This window comes from Eleutherodactylus coqui, chromosome 7 (assembly GCF_035609145.1).
Source record: "Eleutherodactylus coqui strain aEleCoq1 chromosome 7, aEleCoq1.hap1, whole genome shotgun sequence".
Taxonomy (NCBI): Eukaryota; Metazoa; Chordata; class Amphibia; order Anura; family Eleutherodactylidae; genus Eleutherodactylus; species Eleutherodactylus coqui.
The window spans coordinates 58,965,241-58,989,921 of NC_089843.1; the positions used below are offsets into that span (position 1 = coordinate 58,965,241).

Here is a 24,681-nt window from a genome sequence, read left to right on the forward strand (position 1 = left end):
AATGCACTATCTCGGAGAATTAGGTTAATCCTCAACAACCACACTTTTAAGCATGCCCTAAAAACACATCTCTTTAGAGAGGCCTATTTCATTCCCTAATCTAACATTACTCAGTCTACCCTTCTTCTACACTTCCCCTCAGATCCGGACTCCCTTCATCCTACTGTATGCCCCACACCTCATACACCTTAATTTATGTCATATCTGTATATACACAGATATCGGTTGGTGAAGGTTCATGCAGCTATATATATAATACTATATTTATTTAAAAGTTGTCTAGACCATTGTACAGAAGAAGTACTGCTACCACTTGTATCGCCTCTATTTCCTTATAGATTGCAAGCTCTTGAGCAGAGCCCACGCTGCTATTGTTCTTACCATTTCTTAGTTTCATACTGTATACAATTTCTTATTTTGTCTGTACAAGTTCTCTCCGACTTGTGAAGTGATGCATAATATGATGGTGATATATAAAGACTATTATTATCATATCTCTCTGACAAACTCTATGCTATCATGCCTATTACATCATTAATAGATGCTGTACCATGTAAAATGTGTATTTCAAGCGCCGTGTACAAATATGGTATTGTATCTCTTACGTTATTCTATCAATGTCCTTGTATTATGACTTGGAGAGATTGAATATGTCGCTTCCCCTGGATATTGAGAAAAAGAAATATTGGATGGAAATATACTAAATGTCAAGCCCTATAATAGCCGTACTGTTCTGCTGTACTAATGTGAGAGTTTTTTAGTGAATACAATGTCCTTTCTCCTGTGTAAGGGTCTCTAGATCCCAGCCATATACTAATGAAGAGTGTCACATTTTTCTGATCTGGCTGCTTTATTCGCTGGCTTCTGGCCATAAATGGCAATAGTCGTCTTGTGTCCATGTTCGCAGATTAAGATATGAAGAAACAGTACGTAACTGCCTGCCATAATTGGTAAAGACATACCATTTCCAAAGAACTCATTCTGTGCTTCCAAATTCTTCAGCTCTTTCCTCAAATGTTCTTTGGCCGCTTCCAGTTTTCTTAAAAAAATAAATTTCTATATTTAGGATATTTAACAAAACCTCTTTTCAATTTTCAGCCTTTCGCTGACTTTCTGTGGGAAAGATGATGTGATTAAGTAAGGACTGTTTTAACTAAGACAAATAGGTAAAGTGCAGCATTCACAAGTATTATTATTATTTACCTAGGGAATGTTATGTTTTGTAATACCTGATAGTATCACCCCTTTGCTTCTTTCTGTCTACCTGAGCCATGCTTCTTCTGATCAGAACCTTGTCAATCACCTTTTGCATTGGAGGAGAGTTAGATGCTGGGGCTTTAAGAAAAAAAAAAATATTTATACCGCATGGTAAACATCTTAAAAAAATACAAACAATGCCAGAATCGTTGTTTTTTTTTAGTGACCTTGCCTCCAAAAGATAGAATTAGAAGTGATTAAAAAGTTGTATCTTCTGCAAAATGGTACTGTTGTATCTTGACTCCACCGGAAGAATGGGTGGAGACATGGGTTGACCTGGGTGAGTTGTAGGGGAGGTCTTGGTGACGCCCACAACAGCGCTCTCATCTCCCCTGCTGAAGACGCTGCTGTCAAAATCTCGGCACCTATCTGCCATGCCGACCCCCCCTCACCCCACTGCTGTGAGTCTCTCATGGCGAAGGCCACTACCTGTGGTTCCTGGGATGCTGTGAGTGTAACTCTGCTCATCCACCACCCCCCGCCCCACTTCCTCCTATTCTCCGCTCCTGACGCCGCTGTAACTGTACCCCCACCCCACCCTGTGCTGTGCCATGTCATGTCATGGACCCGCGCTCTGTCACTCTCACCCGGCGCTGTCCTCCCCTCTGTGCTTTCAGTGTCTTCACCAGCCGCTGTCACTCTCCTTTCCATGGGGTCGACGATCCCTCACTGTCTCCCGGCGCTCTGTGATCCCAGCTGCCTCACCCGCTGTCATTCTCCTTACCGCGGGGCATTGCAGGGAGGCCGGCAGGGAAGACACTTAAAGTTGTGCTCCTGTCTGCCGCCTGCTGTTAGTCTCCTCACCGGCGGCATTGCAGGGAGGCCGGCGGGGAAGGCGCTTGCAGCTAACACTGGAGGGAATCGTACAGCCAATCAGCAGCTGGGGGTGTACCCTACACCTCCCACAGCACAATGACAGGCCTCCACCCACTTTTGTGGTGGAGACAAGATACAACAGTACCCACCAAAATGATACAGATAAAACTACAGCTTTCCTGCAAAAAAATAAGCCCTCACACAGCTCCATCAACAGAAATATATAAAAGTTATGGCTCTCAGAATATTTCATCACAAAAATAGTTGTTTTTGGTAAACCTTTAAAGTGTAAACATTGTATCACCGTAATCATGCTCGACTTCAGCATAAAGGTAACATTATTTATGTCTCCTGACGAACAGTGCAGAATCTGGAGACTTAAATGGGCTTTCCGGCCATTTACCATTATCTATCCTTAGGACAGGTCATCAATAGTTGATTTGCAGAGTTGTGCCGCTCGGGATCCCCACCAATCAGCTGATCCTCTGGCTGCTGTCAGTGCTACCAAGCTGGGCCTTAGTATTAGTGATCAGACCTGGAAGTGTAACAGAAAGGCTTCATTCCAACTGAAATCAATGGGAGCAATGCCTTCTGTTACACTTGCAACTTTTCATTGTGATCAATGCCAGAAGTGTAATAGATGGCATTGTTCGCATTGATTTCAATGGGAGAGAAGCCTTTCTATTACATTTCCAGCTCTGACAACCAATGCACTGACAGGATCGGCTAGTTGGTGGGGATCATAAGCAGCGGTCCCTGCCAATAAATGCAAAAGGTGCAAAGGATAGGTCAAGTAACTAACAACATGGTTTGCTATAATCCATCAGTGTAAATTGTATTCTGGTGACATAAAATAGTTTTACTAGAGAGGCACCTGTATAATATCACAGGACGGCAACAGGGGCATCTTGTATGAGAGTTACAGTTTACTAGTATCTCTAACCATTAGCTTGAACTTATGTTCTCATTTCTAAATAACTCATTCACTTTTTTCCACTTCGCATTTGAGAAGCTTCACGCACATGGCAGTGTTACAAATTCCTGTTTTGTGGACTTATAAACTGATGCCCATAGCCCGTTAAGTGCTATTTCTACAACCCCAATTCCAAAAAAGTTGGGACGCTGTGTAAAATGTAAATTAATGTTAAGAAAAAAAAATACAATGATTTGGAAATATCACATAACCATATTTTAGTCACAATACAACATAGAACATGTAATGAGCGACGGGGTTTACAGGTCCGGCAGTCACCAACCTGTGATATATGGCACCCAGGGTCAATTTATTTCCAGCTCCAAGGATCCAGCACTTATGCACGATGGAGCCCAAATTCTACTGCCTAGCATGGCCCAACACACCTCGCTGCCACCACTGACCATTTCTAACAGGTAGGTCAGCCACCTCGGTTTCCACCAGCCTACATACAGTTAATTCACTTCAGTGTTATGGATTGCTTAAAGCGTTCAAGGACTAATACAGTTGTAAGCCTTATTCTAAAAAGGGTTAACAGTGCTAAGAGAAAAATACATAAAAGTAGATGTTTACAAAAAGGTTAAGGAGGAACAAATACACAGACAACAGTATGAAAACAAGAAGGGATAAAGTAATGGAAAACACCAGTCTATGAAGTTGTTTCCAATAGTCCTTGTGTGCGGAGCACGCGGAAGGAGGCGCAGGCCGACATTAGATGCCACTCCAAGGTCTGACAATTGGTGGTTGGGATCCCCCTTTGTTTTAAACCCTCCTTGAGTCCCACCTCTGTCAACGTCTTTTTTTACGTCATCGATGGACTGGCTACATATATGCGCAGTTCTTCCAGTCAGAAACACAATTTAACATTTCGGCCATATTTCCCTCGGAGGCACTCTAATTGGGAAGCTATGGCGATCATGTTTCATATCATAAATTTACTTACTCACGGATACCAAACATGATATGCAATAGATGATTAACTTCACTGATATGCAAATCTGCGGGTGCTAGGAGTCCCACGGTGACGCAAGTGAATACACCGGATCTGCGGTAAACTCACAGTTCCGAAAATATAACCTCAATTGGGCTGGGACCTATAGATGACCCATAATCTCTGCTATTAATTCCTTCTTTGATTAATAACAGTGTCAAGCTGTGTGCCATAATGCCTGGGTTGTGCATATTGGACACAGGATGGGAGACAGATGGTTGGGGGATATAACAAATCACATCCCCTTGTAACTGGGTAACTTAGTTAACATCACAACCCCCCTGCTGGTCCCAGAAAGAGCAAGTGACATCAAAGACCCCCTCTGGTACAGGTGTGAATGGCAATGGAATGAATATTGATGAGCTCTGCTTGGCAGTAAATACACTCAACCATCTGTCTAGGTCTCAAGTCAACTTTCCTCAGACTAGAAAGGTAGAAGATCTGACAATCAAAGATGGGTGACAATCTACCAGTATCATTTCATCATAGAAGACTTATCAGAAGTTGAAAGTGAGACATTTTTTCTTTTTTCATTAAAAAAATTAACTCATTTAGAAATTAATGGCAGCTACACATCCCAAAAATGAGTTAATTAAAAAAAAAGAAATAGAAAAATGTCTGACTTTCAACTTCTGATTAGAGATGAGCGAGCATACTCACTAAGGACAATTACTTGATCGAGCATTGTCCTTAGCGAGTACCTGCCCGCTCGGAAGAAAAGATTCGGGTGCTGGCGGGGAGCGGCGGGGGAGAGCAGGGGGGAACAGAGGGGAGATGTCTCTCCCTCTCTCCCTCCCGCTCACTCCCGCAACTCACTGCTCACCGGCACCCGAATCTTTTCTTCCAAGCGGGCAGGTACTCGCTAAGGACAATGCTCGCTCGAGTAATTGTCCTTAGTGAGTATGCTCGCTCATCTCTAGTTCTATGTTCTATTGTGGGATAAAATATGATTAAGTGATATTTCCAAATCATTACATTATTTTTTTTCTTTACCTTTATTTACATTTAAGGCTGGGTTCACACGGGGCGGATTCCCGACGGAAATCCCACGGGTTGGCCACAGCGAAAAACTGCGAGATTTCCGCCAGGAGAACCGCTGCTTCAAAACCCGCGGCGGTTTTGCAGTGGCCCGGACGCTCACTCTTCCGCTGCGGCCGGCGCTCCCATAGAGGAGAGCGCGGCCACAGCGGGAAAAAAAATGAACATGCTGCGGTCGGCAAATCCGCGCCGCAGCGGCGGCTTCTGCCGGCTTAGCCGCAGCGGATTTGCCGTCCCATGTAGACGAGAATTCTGAGAAATGTCGTCCACATGGCTGGCTAATCCCAGGATTAGTGGCCGCATGCTGATTTGCCGCGGCGAAATTCCGCACAGAATTTCCGCGGCAAACCCTCCCCGTGTGAACCCAACCTTAGACAGCGTCCCAACTTTTTTGAAATTGCGGCTGTTCTTGCAATGACAAAGTGTTTATCGTCATAACCTGAATCTAACCTAATTCCACCTCAGTAATACGAGGCGGCTCCTGCTTCACACTACAATCCTGATGCTTCAAAGTGAAATAAGGATAAGCTGCATTGCATAATAGTTCAGTACCAGCTGCACAGTGCAAACTATTCATACAAACTTTTCTTTCTTTAATGACATTATAATGAACATTTTAATAATCGCCTTTTTAACCTTAAGTAACATTTGTTTGTTCGTTTTCATTTTCCATTACAGAAATTGTCTCTGGCTGTGTAATACATTTTTTCTAATGACTCATAATATAGTATAATTAGCACTTGTCCTGCAAACATACTTAATAGACCTCCTCGGAGGACATCCAGCGCATGATAGCAGATGGCTTATTTGCTAATGAGTAAAAATTCTACAGCCTATTTTGTTGCTTTAATGACTGGGAGATTTTCTTTAGAAGCATAGACATTTGTGCACTTCAAAAATTAGGCATTGTTATAACGTGTGAATAAATTATAATGAAGTCTCGTAAAGAATTTGTCTCAATTATTCTTGAAAAGGAACAAGATAATTACTTTACCATTATAATGCATATATTAAAGTGAGCTTAATAACTCCCACTTATGAAAACTATTTAAGAGAACAAACCGACCCTATTGCCAATAGTGACCAATCACAGTGCAGCTTTCAATTTTTCAGAGTAGTTCAGGCAATAAAATATGTTACAATCAGCAGTCATTTTCCTGCTGTTTTGTCATTTCCTGTCAACTTGGTTGTTTTTGGCACCATTCTTATGCAAGTGTTTCACCATTGATCCATTAGAGTGGATCAGCTGACCTCGCTGATGCATACCAGGCTCATTTGGAGGGTCGTTTCTGATTGAATAGCCTCTCTTTAAAAAATCCTAGCTTCTGCAATGTGTTGCAGGTTATAGTGTATGTTATGCTCATTTAAATTCAGTATTACTTGTATGCTTCTAGTAAATTGTTCCCTGTCTAGCTTTGTTTTTTGTCAGTGGTTATTTCTAGTCTAGTCCTTGCTTTTTAGCTTTGTAATTTGTTGTTTGGTATTTTCCTGTTTGTGTCTGTCTTTGCCTTGCTTTAAGTTCAGCTTTGCTCCGTGTGGTTTTCTTGTTTTTGGGGTCTCTCATTGTCTGTCAGCATGAGTGTTTCAGATAGTGTTTCTATTATTGATATTTTAGGTTACCCAGGGACAGTGGTGTCTGGTGTCAGGGTCAGCCTCAGGGATAGTTTAGTGGAAAACTAAGGGAAAGCAAGAGTTAGGCCGCCTGCACACGGGCGGAAATCCCGCGGCGGTATTTCCCCCGGGATTTCCGCCACTGAAAGTTTGCATAGGAGTGCATTACAATACGCACTCCTATGCAGACGGCCGCGGCATGTCCTATTTTTGTGCGGGGCTCGCACTCACCGGTCGCCGGCTCCGGTCTGCGCACGCGCTCGTCCCTGCAGGCTCTCGGGTCGGGTCCCGCGGCGAGAATTCTCGCTGCCGGATCCGACCCGCTCATCTGCAGGCGGCCTTAGGGTGAGTTATAGTCAGTCAGTTATTAACTGCTCATCGCAACCGATCTGCTCCATTATCTGATATCTGTCACCATCATCTGTTTGTGCCATCATCTGATTATCATTCTGTTCTATTCATCTATTTGGTGAGTTCCTATTCTAGCTTTTTTGTCATCTATTAGTGTTGGTATGGGCCAGGGGCATAACTATAGGGGATGCAGGGGATGCGCTTGCTTCTGGGGCCAGGACCCTTTGGAGGCCAATAAGGCCTCTCTTCTTCATACAGTAAGCCTAGTAGTATGAATAAAGCATTATAGTTGGGGGCCCTGTTACAGATTTTGCATTGGGGCCCAGAAGTTATTTCTCTGATATGGGCTTCATATTATTGCTCATTCGACAGTAAGGTTATTACACAGTTCATCTCTACTGTACGTCCCGGGGTATCTGAGTATAGGGAAAAACCATTCGTATCCAAAAAAGGTGAGCTATAGGTGAAGTCCAATTCTGCCATCTCCGTAAATCATCATTGTTACACTGATCTACTGTACTGTACAATTTGTTGGTATGGGGAAAAAGTCCAGTTTTGATAGGTCCATTGGGGGATATTTATCTAAAGTGTATTAAGAGGCATGAATTTATGAGTCGGCAGAACTGGCATGCATTTGACACACTCATTTTCTATATCAGTACAATATAACAGATTGAAAAATTGCTATGTTTTATCTGTATTTTGGCTACAATTGTGATCTTAATTTTCACAGTGCTTGTGTTGGTTTCTGCTGGTGTTTTTGTACGGAGAAAATTAAAGAGGTTTTCCAGGACTTTTATATATGACCCATGACTCTTGGCGCCCCTGCTGACCAGCTGCTTGAAACATCTGCGGCACTTGGGGAAGCATTGCAGCCTCTTCTTCGATGTGCCAGGCACAGCTCTATGCCTGTTTGCCGTTGCAAGGAATCTGCAGGGTCTGCTTGTTTGTCTGAGTCCGAGTTTAAAAAACTTCTTCCGGAGTCAGAGAACCCGTAGGGACTGCTTGTTCTCCTCTGTCGTCTCTGAGAAGAGGCTACAGCTGGATGTGCCTCCTGCAAGGCCGAGCGTACCCTAATCAAGGATTTAATATCGTTCATAAATCCCCCTGACTCTTCCTTAATCATTTTAGCAATACAGAGTTTACAGAGGTATTTGTCATATGCGGACAGCAGCTTCTTTATGCCAGCCGCGCATTTTTTCAAACTGACTTTTGTGGTTGCTTCCTTTTTTTCCCTGACAACAAGGAAAAAGAGGCACAATAAATGCATAGACTTCCCGCACATACATCTTATGCAGCAACGTTTTACCCAACGGGCGATTTTTTTTTCCCCGTGGTGGAAATCCGTGGCAGAATCGCGCATGTAAGCACTGAGCTATTAGGTTCAGTGGAACCTAATAGCTGCGTTACTCCGCCGCAGGAAACGTGGCAGAAATCTGTGGGAATTACCCCTTAGTTGATCTACAGTAAGCATCTGTCCACAGAGTTTTTTGCTGCAAAAAACGCGAGTAAGAAAGTGAAAAACGTGGCCTTTTGACACAAAACTATACATGTGAAGCCAGTCTGAAGGAGTTTCCGTTATACCTGTTGTTAATGATGGCAACCAATATGCTGACTAAGGGCTCATATCCACGAACGCATCAGCAAAAGCTGCGGGTCTCCCCCGCAGCGTTTTACGGTTTTTGTAGAGAACGGCTCTCCTGGCAGAGAGCCGGCAGAGATCACGTATGGCTACGAGTGCACTGCGCTTGGCCAAGTATCACGGTCATGCGCAGTGCAGCTTTTTTTTTAATTTCCTGCTTCGTTTTATAGCGGGGATGCACATGAAAACGTTGCCCATATGCAATGTATCGTGTATGGACAGAGTATCATACACTGCTTATACCAATGTATAGGGCTCACGCTGCGTACGTACACAGAGAAATAGAGCATGCTGCAATCTATTTCTCGCACATGTGTCTATACGCACATGTGCTTTGATCAACAAACGTCCAATGACTTTCATTAACTCCAATTGCCGTGTAATACGCAGTGGAAACATTATGGGTTTCATCCTAAGGCCGGTGTCATGGAATATAAAGTGTTAAGTTTCAGAATGCAATAAGTGTATGTTTCTTACCTTGTATTGGACTATTGGCCCTTAAATAGAAGGCTTAAACCTATGCTTTGTAGTGTCAGGAACTAGGATTTTAAGATAAGAAGTCAACAGACAAATTAAATAAGGCTAAGCTATGTTAACAGAGAAGACACACATTTATTGAAGAACTATTGTCTAATGCAGCAGCAATATCCTGACTTAGGTAATTCTGTGTCTGAGACGACCCTTAAGAGCTTTGAGAATATTTAGTAGATGTCAATAAGTCTTGTGATCAATAAGTATTTTCACCTTTGTAACAATAAACTATGTAACACTAATCTTTGTACCAAGCAACATTTGGATACGCCTTCTTCTTCCTGTATGAGAATTGGCAATGTTCACAATAAAGTAGAATTCATTGGAGAAGTGTCTTGACATAACATGGAGTGATTTCATGCTATTGATAGATAATGCTAGCAAAATCTCCTCATCATGGGATTCCATATCTACCAATTTGGCACCTGGCAACGAGGTCATCAGATTGGTACCGGTGTGGTCTGATAACAGCGGCCTCAGCGCAACGTATTTACGCACTGAACAAGGCTTTTTTCCATTCACATCAGTGTATTTCACTGCACTTTTCCTGCCCACAGGGCATGTTCATTTGCGCGTGACCAACAAAAACAAAATGAAATGGCTAATTAGTTCCAGACGTGTTTCACACATTTCCTTGCGTTTTGTGAGTACATTTGCGTCCCCGCCCCCCACTGACTTCTATGCGGACCTTTGGTATGCAAACACGCAGAAAAATGTAACACTTTAAGGCTTTTTTTTTACACACGCGTTTTTACGCAAAATATTCATATGCAAAATGCAAAGAATCAAATGGGTTCCCTCACATTATGCATTTTTGCACAGAATTTTCGTGTACATGAAAAAATACGCTATTTTTGTGCGCATAGGAGTCTTTGAAGATACGTAAATGCGTACTTGATCCGCACAAAATCACGCACTGCACTGCATCATTTTGCTGGGAAAAATCGATAATACCATGGACTAATTAGTATGCACAGCCAGGTGTGTCCCACGCCGATGTAAACGGTCCCAACAGTGCAGGAAAATACAGTAAAAAGTACCGATAAATGCACAATATCCCGCAATAGTACTCCCTTCTAATCATAAGTTCTGATCATTTATGGAAAGTTGTTGATACAATCACAGCATATTTTAGGTTTGCTCAGTTTCCTATTTGTAACTTTTTATTATATGGTACAAATAAGCAAACATAGTTTCCCACCTTCCGAGTAACTTTCCATCATTTCATGGAAGGCAGATGGTCCACAGTGTTTTAGAACCTCTCTCTGGAGCTCGCTGCCAATCATATGCCGTCGGCCAGACTGAAATATCTTTCTGGAGGTGTCATCTGGATTTGGAGGGCCGGACTTGTGAAATGTTGGCTGTAGTGTGGAGAAAGCAGGAAATGTCAATCAGAAACGGTGTCTGCAGTCCGATCACTTCAAGCTACATGGCTTCCTGGACTCACTACACTTTGTCTAATAATAAATGTAGTGTTATCAGCTCTAATTACATGGCATTCCTAGCCTTAATCAGGCCCAGGTCCCTGGCTCTCTTCCGGAGCTTATATCACTTGCTTGTAATGTAAGGAATCCTTGCAACGGGCATAGTTGTAGACATGGTGGCGCGCAGGGAAACTTCAAGTCACAAGCACTGTTTATTCCAGCCGCATAATGTTTATGTAAGATCTTCTGCTGCAGCAATTCACATTAAACATGTTCTTCTCTCACACTTTGAGTCAGCGAGCTTACAGTTGTATTTCGGTGGATACAATAAAGTTGTCACTGCTAATTACACATTTATCGTAAGTTCTTAAACTGTGTGGGCGCTCGTTATGTCCATGTATTTATTTTGGGTTCCAGGAAAAAAATTTAAAAAAAGAGAAAAAGCAGAAGATTTACAGGATTAGCCCAGAGGATGCAGCTGCACTCTAAATGACACCAACATGTTGATCAAAGACCCCAAAAATAGGACTTCCGACCAGTCATGGCTGTAGTGAAGTGAAGCCCCATTCCAATAACTACTATGGGATCCCATGATTGGTTGCGAAAATTTGACACTCTCTACAGCAGGGTTACATAAGCTTTTCTTGACCAAGGGCCGCAACACAAGACTGAACCAATCCCAAGGGCCACAATAAAACGTAAAGGTTTATTTACATTAGAAAGATTTATGGCACACCAAAAGTATACTATCCTACAAAAGTGATTGAACACCTGAGCAAGAATGAAAAGTAGTATTTATTTACATATGGTAATACTTAGTGGGGCTCCTTTGGCACTAATTACATTGGGTACCCTCTGTGGTATACTTTCTACTAATGTCTGATATACTTCAGCTGGTATTTCCCTCCATTTATCCTGCAGACAACTGGCGAGTTTGCTTAAAGAAGATGGACGCTGTTAGCATTTTGTGACCTGATGTTCCAGTTCATCCCAAAGATGTTCAGTAGGTTCAGGTCAGGACTCTGTGCAGCCGGTCTAATTGTAGAACATCCATATCATCAAACCAATTTGTTGGATTTTTGACAAGGCGCATTGTCTTGTTGGAAGTATGGCTGACCATTCCCAAATTATTACCACACTGTCGGCAGCACATTATTGTCTTGGATGTCAGTGTACACCTCTGTGTTCATGGTTCTTCTCACTACAACCAACGGACCTAGACCATGCCATGTAAAACATCCCGAGATTATAAAGGAACCTCCACCGTACTAACTGTTGGCACAACACACTCAGGCAAAAGGTGTTCCCGAGGAAAACTCCATACCCAGGTACTTCCATCTGATGTGAAGATGGAGTAGCATGATTCATCACTCCATAGAGCGCTCTTCCATTGCTCAACTTTCCATTGATGATGCTCCTTGCATGATGATGGGCTGATGCATTGCACAAGGTGATGGATAGCTTGTGTGTAGTGGTATAACCCATATATTGATTAGCGTGCACTTCCCGTCACAAACTATAGCTGACACCTCCAAGGGTCTGCATCTTATGTAGCATTATTTAGGGCATGTGACATACTAATAAGACACGATCCGTTCTACTGATAGGGGTGTCCACACATTTTTGGTAGGATAATGTATATGCCATCAATATCTCACAAGTGTCGTTCCTACTTCCAGTACTTCCACCTACTGGGAGAATTGCAGACTCCTTCTCCCCAATCAGCACTCCAGAAAGAAGAGGACCAACTATGCATGTGGCTCGACCCATTGTAGATGATGGGTAATGTAGTAACAGTATACTATTTTATAACTCCCATACACTACAATTCAGAAAGCCGCATGCAGAGACAGTCACTGATAATCATGTACTCCTTTTTGGAGTGCCAAATAAGGGTCAAGCTGCAGTTGTCCCGAACCCCGCTGCAGTACGCTGTTGGCCTGAGGAACCCGAGCGGGAGCTCCCATTCAACGTCATGGTGGTGGCTCCTCCAACCCGAGGGATGGTGATGCATGCAGCTGGTCAGACGGCTCCAGTGAAAAAAAAAACATAAGAGAAAAGAAAAATGGTGGTACACCACTGAGAAGTCTAAAATGTCATGTGACACCAGTGCCTTTTTAATGATAATGAGATGTAGTGTATGAAATAAAGAGTCCAGTGCACAGAAATAGCGGTAAACTGAAGGCACACAGTTTACTTAATATGGATAGTCTGACAATCCAACAGAGAAGTGAACAATGTCCACAACAAATCCTTGACATTAGATTTTACGAACTTGCAGATGGTCGCAGCAGAATGTATATATCTCTCTCCAATCTACTTCTTTCTCTCCTGAAGAATTTTTGTTCAGATACTGAGTTTTTTGTTAACGTCCTCTCCCTTGTTTCTCTTTAACCCTTCTCCATCTTTCCCAGCCTATGCCTAACTCAACTCCTCCCCCAAATCCATCCAGAGCTAGCCAACTGACAAGGCACAGAACAGCTTAGGGTGTACTGGGCACAGACATATACAGGTTGGTTGACACTGACAACGACCTTTATGCCAACAGGGAAAACAATAAACCTAACTCAGACTCACTTAACACAAACAAAGATGTATAAACACATAAAGACACTCCACATGAGGCAGCTGGACAAGTGCTGTAGTGGCTCTAACTTCAGGCCACTACAAAGGGACCTCATTCTCCCGATATATGCAAACCCAGAGATGGTTATACAGTGTACCATCAGTACTTGCCCATGTCTGCTCTTGAGCTATGTGCCATTTCTCTACTCTCGGACAGGGAAATTACATATGAGCAGCCGCACAGAGACAAGCATTTCCAGTCCAGATGGTTGGAGGTCACCACACGGATTGGATTCCAATGCATTCATTCAGATGGCCGATTATTATTAGCCGCGTAAAAACATCCGGCTGGCAAAGATAGGACATCGGTGGCCAAATATGCCGGCCGCTATTTTGACATGACCGGAAAAGATAGGTCTTGCCCTATCTTTTGGGTGCAATCAGCTGGCAGCTCCCATAGGCTTCAATGGGAGCTGCTGGCAAAGGGAGGGAGAGGGAGTTTAGCAGCAGCCAGTGCTGCTAAAACATGTCAGCTGGCTCTATTGAGCCATTAAAAGTATTTCCAAAGATTTATGCCGGGCGAAGGAATGGACAAGAAAACGCAAATTTTAGCCATGACTTGATCGCATCTTTTTCTCATTCATGCATTTTCCACCTGCGATGCAGCCAACAGAAAAACGCATCGCTTGTGTGAATAAGGCCTAAGTCAGATGAGAGAGAAGCCATCACATAGAAGCAATCATAATTACCGTTGATTTGTGCCATGATGGAAGTCCAAGTGACTGCTGCAGGGCTTGTATCTTATTATTGTATCTGGACCAGCTCTGAATTAAATTAATTTCATCCATCTATAAAAAATAGAGATTTAATGCATCAATTAACACTTGAAATAAATGATAAAATTAAGGCTGGATTCAGACGACCGTATATCGGCCGGGTTTTCACGTCCAGCCCATATACGTCGTCTCTCTCTGCAGTAAGGGGGGGGGGGCTGGAAGAGCCAGGAGCAGTGCTCTGAGCTCCCGCCCCCCTCTTTGCCTCCTCTTCGCCCCTCTGCACTATTTGCAATTAAGAGAGGCGGGACGAGGCGGGGCTAATTCTCAGAACTTTGCCCCGCCCCCTTTCATTGCAAATAGCGCAGAGGGGCGGAGAGGGGGTGGAGAGGAGGCAAATATATAATCCATGGTCTGCTGTCCCAGATTTCTAGATTTGTCCCATACTTGAAATATCTGTTCATATACACAAGAGTGTCCTGGTGACCACTAATAGTGTTCAACAAGCAATCCCTGATAGTATGGTAAGCTTTTACAGGGGTTTTATAATTATCTATAGGATAGGGAATGGCTGGGGGTTCACACCTCTTCGGCATGTGTGAGTGCTGCTTCATTCACTTCTATGGGAGGAAGAGTGATGGGCTCATCGATCTCTGCATCTATAGAAGTGGATGGAGCAGTGGTTAATCATTAGCACTGCCGCGCCATTCACATGGAGCATCCAGGTTCGCCGGACTCAAAATCACTGGAGGCTGCAGCGATAGGACCCCTAGATGTTTATTTAAGGGGGGTGAATCTCTTACATGAAAATTCCTCCGTATACATACACTTGTTTGTGGCTTCTTTTGCCCCCCCCCCCCCCCAAAAAAAATTAATGCTCTAAAAATATATAGTTTTACCGATTTTGTAAACAACGACTCTGCCAGCAGTAGGCTTTAGTCTTTTTCATGTATTCCTTATAGGATATGAAAAACATCAGAAAAAAGTGTGTATTTAAAAAAAAAAAAAAAAAAAGATTGTGAAGATTGCCCATGCCAGTTAAAAATGTTGTCTTTTCCTACATGCATTTTTTTTTTGGGGGGGGGGAGAGGAGAGGGGGGGAATGGCATTTAAAAAGTTTGAATGAAGAAAACCCAAATAACACCCCAAAAATGGGGCCATGTGCTGCTTGTGGAGCACAAGGACAGTAAATGGCTGAAAAATAAGTATGTACATGTATCTAAAATGGGCCTAATGCCAGAGAAACTGTAGATAAAAAGACAATGACTATATGATACCAAGAATTATTAGAATTTAAAGGGGTTGTCTGGTTTATAGAACTGATTTTCAGACTCTCTGCTGGGGAATCCTTAGGTAATAAATGGAGATCCCATGTTACAACCCTCATTTATTCACCAAGTAGAGGTTAGAAAGAGTGTCTCCCACTCTTAAATGGTCGCTACCATGTTAATATGATAGCTAATGTGAGAATTAGAAAAAGTGCAGATCACTTTATTTACTTAACCCTTTACAATCCACTGTTGGACATCTTCCGATATTATGATTGAAACCTGTACAGCTCTGATGTTGGAAGACGTCCGACAGGGTATTCTTACTGTATGTTGTCGGCTGCGTTGTCATAGCCTCTCTGTCATGTCACATACTGCAGTATCGGCTCTAGCCAGCAGACGGCAACATTGTATTACAGCAGAAAGAGAAATGCCCAAAGGAAACCCTGAATCCAAAATTGGATTGGAAAGGGTTAAAAAAAAAAACAACACTTTTTTGTGATGAAAAATCCCTCTAAAGTGCTGCGCACTGGGGATCTCCCTCCCTTCTAATCTGCTGTCAATTGCCTTTTGTCAAGCGAAGTCAGTCTCTAGTAACAGAGATAATAAGAGAAAGCACAAGACATGGAAGAGAATGCTGACTTATCCTACCCATAGAAATCTATGGAGAGATAAGGGGAAGGACGAGGTGGAGGAGGGGGGGGGGGGGGGGGGGTAGAGGCAGTGACTCACACAGATGTGCTGATGGAGCTTACTGAAAATTAGAGACACAGCCTAGAGAGGGGAAAGCTGGTGATAAATAATGGTCAGATATACTGCTATTCCTCATGTATATACACAAAGCAGTTTATTCTGAAAAGTCATCTGAAAAGTTAGGGACGCTTTAAAGGGATTGCAAAGGATAGGGGATAACTTGTTGATTGGTGGGGGTTAGACTACTGAGACTCCTCCCGATTTTGAGAATGGGGATCACATGCCTCCCTCTGCCTGTCACTGTGGGGGTCACTTCTTTTCCCGCAGTGATGTCACAGTGAACGGAGCGCTGGCTGAGCATGCATTGGGACTAATGCGCTTGCTGCTCGGCTGTGTTCGGAATCCCATTGAAAGTGAATGGAGCATCAGCGCGCTTGCACTACCAGTGCTCCATTCAGTCTCCCACGCAGTGCAGGGAGTGCAGTAATTTTGTAGTGAGGACCCCCGACCTCAAGATCACTGCGGTTCTCAGTAGTGAGATCCCCACTAGTTAGCAAGTTATCCCCTATTCATAGGAACTTGTTATCTTGGTAAGACCCCTTTAAGCATGATGTGGACCCCTGTTGGACACTTGTTTTTTTTCTAGCTGTTATACATGACACCTTCTTACTGATTTGTAGACCTCCTGTATATAATATGCAGCCTTTATATGGTAATTACACAATTTTACAAACTGCAGCATATATGGATGTGGGCTGCAACAATATAATGTGTAATATTATCTACAAAAGGTTTCCTCTGCAGGAACAAGGGGACGGCAGAGGTTTGGGGAACGACTACGCAATAGAAAACCGCTATATTTCATAAACGGTTCTGCTTCTCTAAAGACTTATAATGACCACTATTGGCACTTCGGAGTCCTTCAGTAAAGATGTGTCAGCTATTTCCTGCATTCCTCTCACATATGACATACTAGCCTGGGTTCAGACCCTGAAGAATGTTTATTGGGTGCATTTTAACAAATGACATTATTATTGACTGAGCTTTCGACAAAAATGCCCATTACGAGCCAGTTTGGGCTAATTGCAGAGTTGGAGTGAGATTTAGTTGTTCATACATCATTGCGTCCCTCCGGTAAAATGTGTTTGTTATTATTGTACATTTATACATGGTCAGGAGTTGTGGGGTGTTATCTTAAGGGAATGTATCACCTTATTTGCTACAGATTAACAATGTAATTTTATAGTCTGTTTCATTGAATTGTATTGTCATATATAAAAAGTTACATCATTTGAACATATATGAAGAACTTAGGCAATACAGTCCGAATATAGTGGGCTGAAAGTTCCCTGCAAGTTTTAAGTTACCTTTCTAGGCTTGATGTACCTACAATGTGTGGCAAACTTAGGCCTCTTACACACAGGCGTTATTTTGAAGCAAAGTGAGCCGCGCTAAAAAAATTGCGACTAACTCTGCTGAAAATCGGATGGATGAAGAATAGCCGCGACCAGGCTGTGGCTATTTTTTGTGATTTTATTGTCCATTCACATGGCTGGCTGCGGTGAATTAACGCACCAGCCCCGAAATTCCTTAGTCGGCAAAAGTACTTTAATCAGAGGCAGCCGTCAGCTAAACTGCCTCTCCCTCCCTTTTTCGGAAGGCTCCCATAGGAGTCTATGGAGCCTCCTGCACTGGTCCATCAAAAGATAGGACAAGACCTATCTTTTAGCGCACCAAGAAATTTTGGCGCTGAACTAATGCGCTTATTTCCTATCTTTGGTCTGAAGGAATCCATAGGAAACCATTGGTTCTAATGGATGCGATTTTTGACACACGTACATCACGTCAAAATACCGTCAGTGTGAAAAAGGCCTAAGGCTGCATTCACAAGAACATATATCGGCTCGGTTTTCACGCCGAGCCGATATACGTCCTCCTCATCTGCAGGGGGGGTGAGCCTGGAAGAGCCAGAAGCAGGAACTGAGCTCCCGCCCCCTCTCTGCCTCCTCTCCACCCCTCTGCACTATTTGCAATGGGGAGAGGTGGGACGGGGGCGGGGCTAATTTGCTGAACTTAGCCCCGCCCCACCTCCTCTCATTGCAAATAGTGCAGAGAGGCGGAGAGGAGGTAGAGAGGGGGCGGGTGCTCAGTTCCTGCTCCTGGCTCTTCCAGGCTCCCCCCCCTGCAGATGAGGAGGACGTATATCGGTTAGGCATGAAAACCGAGCCGATATACCTTCTTGTGAATGCAGCCTAAAAGTGGTTTCACACCTGCGCTGGGGATTCCCCTTTTCTGTTCCATTCTGGGAGCAGGAAAGGGGAATCCCTGCGGCCGAATGGTTCAGTCTCTGAACAGAACTGAACAGTGCTGGACGGACCCCATTGACTATAATGGGGTCCGCCTGCTTTCCGCCCTGCTGTCCGGCTTTTGGACGAAAGAAAAAGCACTGCATGCAGCATCTTTTCGTCCAGTATTTTCAGCCGCATCCTTGACCTGAGATTCCGACACAGATGTGAGACCATTGTAACTAAAATGAGTAAAAAGTTAAAATATGTGTCAGCATTAAAGGGCTTTTCTGAGAAATTTTTTTAATTACTGCTATTTTTACATAAAGTGAAAGCACCTACTCAAACTTTCAATATGGTTTCTAAAGTTATCTTGCGGTCAAGGTTGAGTGATCATGCGGGGCTGTGTTTTCTTCATGATGGATGACATCACACACTCCTGCATTTTTATTATTTAATTACTCTGTAGTTCTTTTGTTTATGGTCATAAAAGGTGGGCCCAGGGTAGAGGAGATTAGTGTTCGTGACAAGACAGGAAATGACCAGGGCTTCCGGACCCTCCCAGGAAGGCCTAAGGCCAGAAGTGAAGTAACTGTAATAGGAGAGACAAGCTCATTCTGTGATCCGGTGACTCAGTTGAAAAAGATAGTCTACTACCAAGTGCTGAGCGCAGGGCCTGACCTCCAAGCTCTGCATCCATCTGGGAGTCGTGGACACCTCTATGCTGGGACTGTTTATTGAACCAGACTAATGCTGAGCCTGTCTCTGACCAGCAGACCACCGTTTGGACCGCTGACAAGTGGAATGCAGCTGGAACGCTGAGCTTCTCTGCTCCGCTGTTCTTTGAACACCGCTGGGTACAGGTGAAAGTAACCTGTGCTGTTGCTCTGATATTGAACTATTTGAGCTATTTCCACGAGTGACACTTAACTCACAATGTGGATTGTATCCCCTTAAAAGTTCTTCACCATTGCAACATGTGGTCTCTGTCTGTTCATCTGTTGACTTCTGCCCTCCATGTCCCTTACTTGGGAGGCTCCTGGGAACAAGAACCACCATGCAGCCCGATAACCCTGGTTCCCTGTCTTGTGGCGTGCTGCCTGCATTACCATCCCCACTTGGCTGGCCGATACTCACCTACACATCCATCATCTATCCCCATGCACTCTTCCAACATCTGGCACATCAAGTGCCATAAGATCAGGCAGGGCTAGGTTATGTGCCATATATGGGGGGTCCTACACTAAGCAGAGCATTGAAGGACTCATCATGTAGCATAGCACATTGCAGAAACTACAGACCAGCCTTCCTTAATAATATTTACAGTTGCAAGCAAAATTAAGTGAACCTTTTGGAGTTCTTTGGACGCAGTAGCGCACCTATAAAGTTCGCTGCAGTCACAATTACGAAAAGGATTCTAAGCTAAGAAAAAAACCTCACTGCACCATGTGTTTTATTGTAGCTGCCAGCAGGCCACTGTGCAGCACTAACTGTGCAGCACTAAAGAGATTAAAGAATAGGGGAAAGGGGCAGTTGCACCCTGTCAGAGGGTAGCAGCATTATCCAATCAGAGGGAGAGGAAGTAACGGTGAAGTCACCGCAGTGTGCGCATTTACCTGTGTGGTTTTTCCAGCAAGTCAGTCAGGTGACATATTTGTGTGGAGCTGGAAGGGTAGGGGCTAGTAATAAGGCTACTACATGGTGTAACTGATCACTGCCTGCACAAGCACTCTCCGGCTCCTCTATATTGTCCGTGGCTGGTCCTGTTGCCCATGATCAGTGCTGTCCTTGGGGACTGCTGATGATGACCCAGTGCCCTTTGTCCAAGCCTCTTCACTTCTTGGGCGTAAGTCTGTGGGCCGCCTCACATCACTTTAAAGTTGGTAAACTGCTAATGTAGTATTCTGCTGCAGTCAGATGGTAGGTCGCTTAAGCATAACAATAAGTGACACAGGGCTTCTTTATTCACATGGTGTAATTCCGCAGACTCCGCACCCAAATCCACAGCAAACATGTATGACTTTAGCATATTATTGAATGCTATGAAAAGCTGCGCCATTGCTCATCCATGTCAATTCTTTGCGCAGCATGCATCCAGAAACTGCATCCGGTGTCTGCACAAGGACAAGGCTGCATGCAGCACTCACCCTAAGGCTGGATTCAGACGAACGTATATCGTCTGGGTTTTCACGCCCAGCCGATATGCGGCGTTTCTCTCTGCAGGGGGAGGAGGCTGGAAGAGCCGGGAGCAGTGCTCTGAGCTCCCGCCCCCTGTCTGCCTCCTCTCCACCTCCTCTCCACCTCCTCTCCGCCCCTCTGCACTATTTGCAATGAGAGGAGGCGGAACAGGGGCGGGACTAAGTTCCAGTAATTAGCTCCACCCCTGTCCCGCCTCTCCTCATTGAAAATAGTGCAGCGGGTGGGAAGATGGCAGAGAGGGGGCGGGAGCTCAGAGCACTACTCCCGGCTCTTCCAGCCTCCTCCCCTACAGAGAGAGACGCCGTATATCGGCTGGGCGTGAAAACCCAGCCAATATACGGTCGTGTGAATGCATCCTTAGCCTGGTGGTTTGGATTCCATATGCAGGAGTCCGCAGCGGAATCCGGTTCTGACCGCAGCCGGCGAACGTGCATACCTGTTTAAACCTATATTGCTGATGGCCAACGCTGCTCAACATCGTACATGCGCAGTACAGATTTTTTTTTCTTACATCTGTGTTTTTCCCCACGATGACGCGGGTACCCGCGACCTATCCACATTGTCAATTGTGGACGGGCCACTGGTCGGACGGCTTCCATTGACTTCAATGGAAGCCGTCCATGTGAAATCCGCATGAAAATAGAACATGCAGCAATTTTTTTCTCTACTCGCAGAAATCGCAAATTGTTTCCACGAGTGTGTAGGAAGAAGTGTTTTTGCATAGCATGTTCCGAACGATGCTTGCTGCAGATCCGCGGTGGAGATGCTGACCGCGGATTCCGCAATGCAAATCCTTTCGTGTGCAGCCAGCCTTACACATGTTTCACTGCTAGATATATTTGCTATCGGAGTACAAAAAATAAGGCAGTAAAATTATAGAAAACTTCAACATCAATAATGTAATTTTAAAGGAACTTATAGCACCTGCAGCGCTGAATCCGGGGATGTGAGTTTCATACTTATATTCCTCAGCGTTTCCCCACTGTTCTCTTGAAAAGTCACACCTGTATGCATCCCACAGATTACATGGGTACACAAAGGCTGGGACTGGCCCACAGGGGAACAAGTAAATTCCCTGGTGGTCACCGAGCTAGGGTGGGCCCCAGGACCCCACCCCAGCTGCACACAGGATCTGCACATATTAAAGGGGTTGTCCAGTTGTAAAATTTATGGCTTATCATTAGAACAGGCTATCAATGGTAAATAAGTGTGGCTCTGCCATTCAGAATCCCCACCAATCGGCTGTTGGTATTAGTGCATCTTGACTCCACCAGAAGCTAGGGGTTTGACAGGAGGAACACCCCTCTCACACCTCTAGCTTATAATTGGCTCAAGAACTGAAGGATAGCCTAGCTTCAGTTCCCCTCACCCTTCGTCTCTGCTCCCCGCTCCACCGCTTGCGATGCTCACCTCCCCCGGCTGCACTACGGGCTACAGCGCTGCTCTTAAAGGCTCATGTCCCCCTGTCTCAGCTCCGTGCTTGGTCGATTGCGCTGCTCACCTCACCACCAGCTGCTCTGCAGCCTCCGGCGGTGCGCTTCAAGGAGTTCCTCAGCTCCCCTCTGCTTCCAGTTGTCTGCGCTGCGCTGGACTCTAGCAGTGGCTTAAAGGAGATGTCTCGAGGAAGCAGTTAAATTTTTTTTTTGCCCAGTCCCCCCCATTAAGTACACATTACTAATTACCCCTGTAAATGACATTTCTAGCTGGTTTGTACTTACCGTTCCAGCGTTTTAGCAACTTATAAAAGTTTTCTCAAGATGGCCGCCGGCTCTTTCCCCGTCGCTCGCTGCAGCCCGACGTGCGCGCTCCCGAGACGCGGCCAGCTGTGTCTCCATGGCAACCGGACGCATCGCAGCCGCCGACCAGACGCCCCACAGCCGCCGACCAGACGCCCACCGCCAGGCAGCAGGTAAGGCGCTAGCCCCCGGCTCCCCAGCGCTAGACCCTCAGCCCAGGTGAAGGCCCCGGAGCCCAGCGCTAGGTTCCGGAGCCCAGCGCTAGTTCCCCCGGCCTAGCGGCAGCCCCCCCCGGCCTAGCGGCAGCCCCCCCCCGGCCTAGCGACAGCCCCCCCCGGCCTAGCGACAGCCCCCCCCGGCCTAGCGACAGCCCCCCCGGCCTAGCGCTAGTTCCCCCATCACAGCGGCAGCCCCCCCCGGCCTAGCGACAGCCCCCCCGGCCTAGCGCTAGTTCCCCCATCACAGCGGCAGCCCCCCCCGGCCTAGCGACAGCCCCCCCCGGCCTAGCGACAGCCCCCCCCGGTGCAGCGGCAGCCCCCCCATCGCAGCGACAGCCCCCCCGGCCTAGCGCTAGTTCCCCCATCGCAGCGACAGCCCCCCCCCCGGCGCAGCGACAGCCCCCCCCCAGCGCAGCCCGGCGCAGCGGCAGCCCCCCCATCGCAGCGACAGCCCCCCCGGCCTAGCGCTAGTTCCCCCATCGCAGCGACAGCCCCCCCCCGGCGCAGCGCTAGTTCCCCCGGCGCAGCGCTAGTTCCCCCCCGACCCATCACTTACCTGGGACGCTTCTCGGGGCTGCTGGGCTGGGCTGGGCTTCTCCGCTGGGCAGCTCCAGTTTCTGCACCTTCCTCTAACAGAGGAAGGTGCAGAATGGCCGCTGCAGCGCGCTCCCGAGCAGTGACAGCTCGTCTGCGCATGCGCAGAAGAGCTGTAGCAGGGAGCACACTGAAGCGGCTCGTGCTGAATAGAGAAGACCGGACTGCGCAAGCGCGTCTAAAAAAGCAAGCTGCCAGCGAATTTAGACGGAACCATGGAGACGAGGACGCTAGCAACGGAGCAGGTAAGTGGAATAACTTCTGTATGGCTCATATTTAATGCACAATGTACATTACAAAGTGCATTAATATGGCCATACGGAAGTGTATAACCCCACTTGGTTTCGCGAGACCACCCCTTTAAAGCCTCCGGTCCCCAGTCATGTGCATTGTTCTGCTCTGTCACTCGCTGTGCTCCATGCTCGCCACTGGGTTCCGGAGTCTGAGGTGGGGCTGCCTGTAGTCTCCCCTGTGCTCCGCTGCATGCTCTGCCGTTGCTATGTCCGTGGCGCTGCTCCCCAGCGCCACTGTGCTCACCCGCTCCTCCGGCCCTGCAGTGGGAGTCCTCACTAAGGTCCTCCGCCGCACCACAAGCAGCACCCAGCAGACCCGCGCTGAACCACAGAGCAACGAGGCGCCTGGCTGGTGAGTAACACTGCTGTGGAGGCATGGCACTACACGCTCACTAACTGCCAATGCGGAGGTAGGGTGTGACAGGGCCGTCCCTGTATGTAAGCCCTGTCACACCCCTACCTTCCGGTGGCGTCAAGATACACTAATACCTCGGCTGTTTGCTGTGCTTCTGCAATGAGCTGATTTCTACAGGAAGCAGAGAGCAACATTCCACTGCAGTGGCCAGGCTTGGTACTACAGGCAAAGTTCCTACTAAAGTAAATGGGCACTTTGTCTGTAATATCAAACCTGGCCACTGCAGTGGGAATAGAGCTGTTGGCTTTCTGCAGAAATCAGCTCAGTCTGGGAAACAGCTGATCTGTTAATACAAACCCAGGTCCCCAGACTCCTGGCTATGAAGACGTCGTTGGACCTTTTGGCGCAGGCTCAACCAATGACAATTCACACCAGATGCTGTCATTCTGTGCCTCAATGGACCTCACAGTGGCAGGGTCCTGGTTCCAGAGACGTAGCATTCATAGGTTTACCTGCATATCCAACAATGGATGTACAAAAAAAGGAACTGGACCATATACTCATTTGTCATCGCAATTCTGTCAAATTGTGTTGAGATACCGCTCAGAAGCTCCAGCAAACACAGACCACCATTTGCTTGTTGCCGAAATAGCAGTTCCACTCTGTCTGCCCCATAAGACTAGATCACAACCTTCATTAAATGTTGACACCCTGAGGGAAAATCCAACACTTGAATGTCAATACAATATTGCAATCAAACCTGGTTCCACGTTCTAGGCAATGAACCAGAGGCAGCTTGGAATGTCACAAGAGACGCTATCCGTGAAACCGCAAAGACCGTTCTTGGATACCGGCGTCCCCGTAGGCATCCCTGGCTAACAGACAAGACTATGCAGGTCCTTGAAGCGAAGGCGAAAGCCCATCTTAAAAATGACCAAGCGGAATGTAAGAGGCTGAAGGACGTGTTCCAGGAAAAGGCCAAGAAAGACAGGGAGCGATACTATAATGCTCTGGCTGATGAAGCTGAGGAGGGTCTGAAGTCAAACAATGTAAGAGCAGCATACAAAG

The 24,681-nt window shown here is 45.9% G+C and overlaps 1 protein-coding gene across 1 annotated transcript in view; it reads right to left on the minus strand.

Moving 5' to 3' along the window:
- Positions 1 to 24,146, minus strand: part of LOC136573326 (uncharacterized) — a 93,165-nt gene extending 69,019 nt beyond the window's left edge. The window contains exons 1-5 of the mRNA XM_066574616.1: positions 24,126 to 24,146; positions 13,949 to 14,047; positions 10,412 to 10,571; positions 1,230 to 1,335; positions 963 to 1,039 (exon numbers count right to left, since the gene is read on the minus strand). Of these exons, the coding sequence (XP_066430713.1) occupies positions 963 to 1,039; positions 1,230 to 1,335; positions 10,412 to 10,571; positions 13,949 to 14,047; positions 24,126 to 24,131 (448 nt within the window). The 5' untranslated portion in view covers positions 24,132 to 24,146. The remainder of the gene's footprint in view (positions 1 to 962; positions 1,040 to 1,229; positions 1,336 to 10,411; positions 10,572 to 13,948; positions 14,048 to 24,125) is intronic.
- Between the last annotated feature and the right edge of the window lie 535 nt (positions 24,147 to 24,681).